Raw genomic sequence first — 8,043 nt, 5'->3', positions numbered from 1 at the left:
TTCTTGTTTTCCAAGAACTCCACTAAATCAGTTACATATATGAGCATTTCCCAAAAGCTTTCTGAATGGAGATACAGGGAAAATGAATGGTTTATACATGACTGCAAGAGAGAGGGAGAGAGAGAGATGAGATTAATAGCACAGCCTACATACATCCATAATAATATGACCTTGCACGCATGCAGCTCTGTCCCCTGCAGCACAACAGGAGAGGGTACCAGAGTTCAAGGACCGCTTTGAAAAAAATATATACTAACTCATACACAACGTAGGGGCTCAGTTGAGTTGATGGGATTTCTGTCTTCATTTTGAGCAAAATTGTGTTTTTTTTAGACAACTGCAAACCACGGAGTTGGTCTGATGTGGTCATTGTCCTCCCCGTTGCTTCAGGAACAATATAGGAGCAATAGATGGCAGAAGAGGAAAGCTCCCCCCCCCCAACTTGTGCCATGTCATGTCATACCTGTACCACCTATTGAGATCCCTTTTGTTTAGTAAATCAGGTGTTGAGGTAAAAACTTGACTAGAGTAGGAGTTTAAGATTTGTCAATATCAAGGTACCATTATTAGATGGTCTCACAAACCTTCTGCCTACTCAGAACTGTGGAGGATGGTTGTCATTGTCCATGTTCAAACCTCTCCCCAACGTAGCGCTTCATTCAGCATCCACTCATTTGTTCCAGGATGTTGTCTGTGGTCAAGCTCTATTATGGAACATGGTTCAGGTATGTTGCCCTGTGAATCTGTCATTTCTCTCCATTGCTCTGTCATTTCTCTCCAGAAGGGGTGAGATTCCTCCATGAGTGTTTGTAATGAAGGATATTCTTTAATTATAATAAACAATAAAGAATCATAACAATGGTCAAACTTTCTCACTTAATCATTTGAGAGCTTGCAATTTATGAGGGAAAAAAAGAGCTCCAGACAGAAATCAAAGAAATACAAGTTTATTTAAGTGTAAACCAAATAACTGCATAGGAAACGTTTAAAGTCCACAGAAGACACAGAGTGTAGCAGGTAACCGATATATTATAGTCTACTTTGCCATATTTAGACTGAAGACCTGACATCGGCACTTCCACACCAACCACAGTGTGGGAGGGGGAAACACACAAACACACGTATGCGCATGCACATACACACACGAAAGTACACCAACACAAAACACTCATGGATGTGCGCCCCCACACACACACACACACATATAGAAGCGTGGAAGCGCCAGCAGCACCCATCTAAACTTGGCTGGTCCCTGCCTTCCTCCTACCTCGTGGACTGAGAGGAGAATACATTCAGTGGATTTCTGTTCAACAACACGATGCAGCGCACAAACACACACACACACTACCTGCCGCACACAGGATACAGGACAGAACAGGGTAAAACAATTTTAAGACACGGCCACTTCTCTAGCCGTTAACTCCTTGTTTTCTCTAGACAACTTGTTAGGACAACTCCTTGTTAAAAGCTGTGATGTTGAATTAGCTGTGCATTACTAAGCCCTGGAGAAATAGGCTTACAGAGATTCTAAGTGTTGATAAACTGAGACTTAAAATTCTTAAAGATGCCATATTGTCACAAAAGCTCCAAGACAATAACATTCTAAATTGCATGCTCACTGGAACATCATTGGCATGGAACACTGGATGACAATGTGGCATCCGTTCTAATTCTCCAGACTCTGATTGGGTGGTAGTACAGTATCAGTCCTGTCCTGTGTTCCTGCTAGCAACAGACAGGGTGTGATCGAAAATCAACATGAACTCCCAACAAACCCTTTTCTTAAAAAAAATACATTCCAAAAGGGTTGCAGAGAGTCGTGTGGTCTGGAGTATTTGTTCTTTTGTGTTTATCAAACAATTGAAAAATGAAACAAAAATAAAACATGAAAATAAAAATGTACATTTGAGGGAGATTATCCAAAAAGCCCCCCAAAAATTATACTTTTCTTTTCCAGATTGAGAACTAATGTGTACTATGCTAAACGGACACACGCAGAGAACTTTTGGTCGCGTTCAGCCCGTCTTTACCAAAGTCGTGCTGCACATCTCACAATGCCTGTAGAGGTGTTTAAAAGCACAGGAACCATATAGAAATCTCATTGTTTGCACAGCGCGAATGCAAAACAAGAATGTCCTGAAAAATGACCAATGAGACCAGTACTGAGGTCATAACAGAAAGGTTCACTACATTATCACAAGGGGGGACATGTTTCACTGTGACACCCGCATCACTGGGGAGACATGTTACACTGTGACACCCACAGGGTAGGGACACAGAACTACCTGAGTTTCTTTTCTTTTTTTATCTTGACATTTTTTTTCATATTTTTTATTTTCTTTAAAGATGATACAATCATTGACAGAGGTCTAAGACCTTGCAGACTTTCCAGCTGGTGCAGTTTCACTTTAAAAAAAGTATCTTCTTTTTCTTTTCTCTTAAAGCTAAGAGAGGCCTGAAACAAAATGGTGGACAGAACCACAGGGGCCAATAAAACCCCCTCCCAACAGGAGTACAGGCGACCAATCACATCCTCAGAAGACATCCCCACACTTCCCGGATATCATTGTGAGGGGGAAATCAAGCAATTCTAGCGATGCTAGGCAGCTAAACTTGTCAATAAACCTAGCTTCTTTTCACAGAGAGTGTATGAGGTTGCAAAAAAACACTGGGGGGGGGAAACTGACTGTGCAGCTTTACAAGTTGTTGTTGTACTAACCGGCTCTGCTACATCTCTGTTTTAAGGGATGGCGAGTTGAGCTGTTTTTTCCCCATCTCAGGATTCAAGACATGGCCAGCAGAGCACTGATTGGCTTCTGCAGAGCCTCTTGGGAACAGGAAATACATTCGCAAAGGTCAAAAGGTTAAATACATCCAATGTACTCCTAACACACACACATCTTTGGCTATATAATCATGATAAAATCATCCCGATTCAGTAACCCACCCATCTGAGTTTACAACACCCATTTATCTGTGACACGTTGGTTCATTGTAGAGAATTTTGAAAGCATGCAACAAATGAAAAATAAAAACAATGAACAAAACAGTTTAAAATACATGTTTTTCCTCTTTAAGAGTGATGACCTCAGGATCTTAAAGATAGAATTTCCTGCAACTTAATTTAAAAAAAAGATTGATTTCCTGCAACTTAATTTAAAAAAAAGATTGATGCAGACTACACATTTCATATAGTAATACTGAAACCCATCGACAGATCATATCGGTGAAGCGGTTGTGGGTTCTAAGCAACAGGGTCTGGGGACTCCAACTCACTTGCCCTTTAATGTGCTAACGTCTCCGCTGTGTAATAAACAGGCTTATTAATGTGAAATAAACATTTTATTCACTCAATGTGTTCCTATACACCACAGTTTTGCATTGTCAAAGAGTTTGACTTTTAGACTCGTCTCAAAATAAATTACTATCCTCCTCAACCAACACTAAGCTAACTCTAAAGTCCACACTTGTACATTTTCTTACTGAGGAGAAATGGTGTATTGTGCTGAAATTCGAGGTCATTCTTGTACATCTAAGGGGAGTAAGATGGACGTCTTAACTCTTTAGAGAGAACACTCCCTCTCCCCCCTAACGCATGGCAACAAATCACAAGGGGTATCTTACATGATCATGTGCCTCTGACATCACTAAGACTCTAAGGCCAATCAGCCAACAGTGACATCACAATCACTCTCACTGTTGGACAATCAGGTTACAGCTCTGCTGATCTGCAAAATGAGGTAAAGCAAAAGGGGGCCAGCCCTCCTAAGTGCATCCAATCAAAGCACAGGGATCTGTCCCCAACTGATTTGATTCGCTAAACACATATCTAGGATATAATGGTCCAATGACATTCTCCGTCTATGACAGTGTCATTCTGATGCCAACTCCATTTGGCACCAAACTCTCACAAATATCTTTTTGGCACAATTCTCAGATCTGCATTATTTGGTTTCTCCATATGATTAAAAGGCATAATTCACCGCACTTCTAAACAACCCACTCATGGACACAGTGTGGAGCGAAGGCCATTTGTAACTTGTAATTTCAAATTAAATGGAGATCTTTGGTCTGACAGGTGAGGTAACATGTATTACATTGTGAGTTGAGGTAAAAGTAACATGAGGTATGTTAAAAACTTAATTTCACTTTACTTTAAGTTAGTCTAAGGTATACAGTCCATAAGAGAGACTTGAGGTTTATAAGTTACTAGTCAACATACTTGAGAGGTAGGCCTATGTGTACTGTATGTAACATGAGGCATTTAAAGTGTGAGGTCAAATGTGTGCTGAGGTATATTTGCAAAATGACATTTGTATGTTGATGAGGTCTGAGAATGTTGGTTCTGTAACAGTATGTATATGCAAATTACTGGTTGAGGTAGGCTTTATTAGAATTGTTAGAATTGAGATACACATGAGTAAATGTGAGGAATATGAAAGTTGAGGTATATAAATGTTGAGGTGAATGAAGAGATGTGAAAGTTGATGCAAATTAGGATGGAAAGTGCAGGCCTACTCTTTCCTCTGAGGTAAGAAGTTCAGTCAGCGACCCACTAATAGCGTCCATACCGCTAGGCTAGGATATGCTAAGGGAGTGGCTAACGTTACAAGGGAAAGGGGGATTTACAAACCCTCTAACAGTTCCACCTCAGAGGTGATAAATCAGGAATCTGTTAGCGCTCAATGGTTGTGTAGGCTGAGATGCTAATGCTAATAAGGGATGCTAGTTATGAGTCAAATGAGTTATGAGTCAGTGTCACGTTAACATAGGTGGTGATGCTAGACTGAAATCACACACAGATACTCTTTGGTTGCTGTGCGATATGGTCTGGTTTCAGACCTTTCTACAACATTCTCCTCAGACGTGGGCCTGAAAGGTACTTCAAAATCAAAGCTACATAAACCTATTGAGTTTTATATGGCTGGGATTCCTGTCTCAACAAGATGTTACAGTACTGTGTGAATGTTAATAATATTTCACAACAGTTGGCCCTATATTCCTCTTCTCCCCATCGGACTGTCATTGACCGCATTGACGGTGCTTCGAATGCATCTTTTTGGTGAGAGTTGGAGTGTTTTAGACCTCCAACACTAATGATTAAACAACAAAGTGTTTCTTTCAATTTGTAGTTCTTTAGATGCCAAACCTACAGGTGGCCGTTGTGCAGAAATTCTATCTTTGGTTGACTCCACTAGCTGGGCTCTATATACCTCCATCTTTTAGAGGTCAGGTCCCAGATTCACAAAACACTTCTTACGCAAAAACTTAAGAAGCTTCTTAAGAAGAAAACTAAGAAGTTAATAAGATAGTTTGTAAGTGTAATTCCTCAACAATATCTTAAGATGTAATGATTTTACGAACTTCTCAAATATCTTCTCACAAATCTTAAGATGTTTGTTGCTAGGGAACCATTTTAGCTATCTAGCTAGCAATTGCAATCATGTTAGCATATTTCTTATTGAGATTACTGTTCTAAAATATGTTCTTGGGTTTAAAATAATCAATACTGAAACTTTCAGATGAAGTTTGTGAGTGAATTAAACATGTTCAATTGCTTTTTAGATTTTTTTCTCTCACGGCCCTGAGTTTAAGACAATGGTTTAAAAACATTTCCAATAACTTTTTTTATGCACATGTTCCAGAACACTCTCTCTTCAGCATTCCAGACTGGAAGTTAATAAATAGGGAGGGGCTTTGCAGTGGCATCACAAGGGGATTAGATTCAATTGTTGGCCCCAAGAGCCAATCGGAATGCCCCACAATTCAACACACAATCCAACCCTGATGTCTTATTGGCTCTCACTGCTGTCGGTCACGTCCTGTGGACTGCCACTCAAGATGCACTCTTTATGGAGGCATCGTTCTCCACCTGCATCATTCACAACAAGATGTCACTCCGACACGATTACTAATCAATAACTGATACAACATCCTGATAACTCCTGATAAACTTCTAAAATACTCAATTTTTTTTGCATTTTCATTATTTTTCTTATATATAGATCCAGCATGCTTTGCTTAATCAATCATGAACATATTCCTGTAATACTTTGATGCCTGACAGGGGAATCAACAATATTCAATTGATAATAGGATCATTTGGGACAGCAGGGACAATCTCCCCACAACAATGCCTACCTCGTGATTCCAACCAATCATCAAACAGCATCTGTCCCAGCTCCGCTGCGATCAATAATCAATAAACTAGTAAAGCTTAAAGGAGATTCTTCTGATTCTACTGATCAGTTTTACCTTTGTCAACATCAGTCTCCTCCTGTGACTTGAGCTAACTAACTAACTAACTAACTAACTAACTAACTAACTAACTAACTAACTAACTAACGCTGATTCAGCCTAAACAGGCTTGGCATTACATAAAACCCTCTCTTCTTCTTTTGACAGTGCCATGACACTACACATTGAGAGATGAGGGGGAAATTCTCAACAGAGATTTACTAACTAACAAGCTACCCTAAATTGAGATAACATGAAATGACACCACTGAACGCTCTACACTACATTACAGGTCAGGTTGGGCTTCTATAACCAGAACAAAAACATACAGCGTAGAACTACAGCGTCCGAGTTTCTCAGCAACAAAACACATTACCCAAGATGCACAGCATGAATCCTATTTATCCTGTGCAAATATATATATATATATATATATATATATATATAAAAAAAAAACATTTCTATGTTGTTCTTTAAATAAAATTCAGTATTGAGGTAGACTTTCTTTTCTTCTTTGTAAAACTTGACGGACTAGACCTCTGCTCGGAGAGTGTGAGTACATTCATAAAGAACTAGATGAGGTAGGTGGTGGAGCAGTGGGTTCAATATTTCAAGAAAAAGTGAGAAAAGTCCCTGAGATGGCGATTTGAGGAGAGTTTAGCGAGAGAGCTCTGAGCAGTTGAGATAGAAAAAATAGAAATTACGGATCTTTTCTTTGTCACTTTCACTAATGATTATCAATCCTACTAGTGGTCCCCTTTGTCATACAGTATACCACAATCTGAAGCTAAATGTAAAGAAATACATAAAATAATCAACAAATCCGTTTTCCCTTAATTTCGTAATAACGTATTTCCGTCTGCTCTGATCATCTCTCTATTTAAACTGTCCTCTCTGTGTGTCTGTCTGTTGATTCCTCCTCTCTCTCTCTTTTATTTCCTCTCCCAAACTGAGAAACAGAGAGCGAAAACAGTGAGAGAAAGAAAGAAAGCAAAAAGTAATTAGAACTTCAAAACTTGAGGATGCGGTTGTTTCCGAAATCGACGACCACGATAACTCCGTCTGGCGTCACGGCAACACCGGAGGGGCGGTCCATCTGTCCGAAGCCACTCCCTTGCATGCCAAATTTACATAAGAAGTTCCCGTTGGGCTCGAATACCTGCACCCGGTGGTTCCTCGAGTCAGCCACGATGATCCGGTTCTCCTGGTCCACAGCTACGCCCTGCGGTCGCAGGAACTGCCCGTTACCGGTTCCCTCTGAGCCCAAGAACCGGGCAGACTGGCAGTCCGGCCGGATCACCAGCAGACGGTGGTTGTTGAAGTCGGTGACGACCAGGTGGTCCTCGTGGTTGAAGGCGACGCCGCGCGGTGAGTCAAAGTGTTTCCACAGAGCGCCCTCAAAGCCGTACTTGTTGATGAAGGACCCATCAGGGCCAAAGAGCTGGACGCGGTGGTTCCTGGTGTCAGAGACCAGTATCTTCCCTGCAGAATTCACCGCCACATCCCAGGGGTAGTTGAACTGCCCGTTCTACAATAGAGTAGAGTAGAATATCATTATTAGTTCAGCTCTAAAGTTTGTGTGTATATACTGTAAGTAAGAGTGTGTGTGTGTGTGTGTGTGTGTGTGTGTGTGTGTGTGTGTGTGTGTGTGTGTGTGTGTGTGTGTGTGTGTGTGTGTGTGTGTGTGTGTGTGTGTGTGAGAGAGAGAGAGACTGATTGCCTTATCCCATCTGGACAAGAGGAATACATGTGTAAGAATGCTGTTCATTGACTATAGCTCAACATTCAACACCATAGTACCCTCCA

General features: G+C 40.7%; 1 protein-coding gene across 1 annotated transcript in view; it reads right to left on the bottom strand.

Moving 5' to 3' along the window:
- Window positions 1–931: 931 nt before the first annotated feature.
- LOC106588780 (E3 ubiquitin-protein ligase TRIM71) overlaps window positions 932–8,043 on the bottom strand; it is a 52,182-nt gene continuing 45,070 nt past the window's right edge. The window contains exon 9 of the mRNA XM_014178184.2: window positions 932–7,765. Coding sequence (XP_014033659.1) covers window positions 7,247–7,765 — 519 coding nt within the window. The 3' untranslated portion in view covers window positions 932–7,246. The remainder of the gene's footprint in view (window positions 7,766–8,043) is intronic.

The sequence above is a fragment of the Salmo salar genome, chromosome ssa27 (assembly GCF_905237065.1).
Source record: "Salmo salar chromosome ssa27, Ssal_v3.1, whole genome shotgun sequence".
In the NCBI taxonomy this organism is placed as follows: Eukaryota; Metazoa; Chordata; class Actinopteri; order Salmoniformes; family Salmonidae; genus Salmo; species Salmo salar.
The sequence above is the reverse complement of the archived record's forward strand: the minus strand, read 5'-3'. Positions and strand labels throughout refer to the sequence as shown.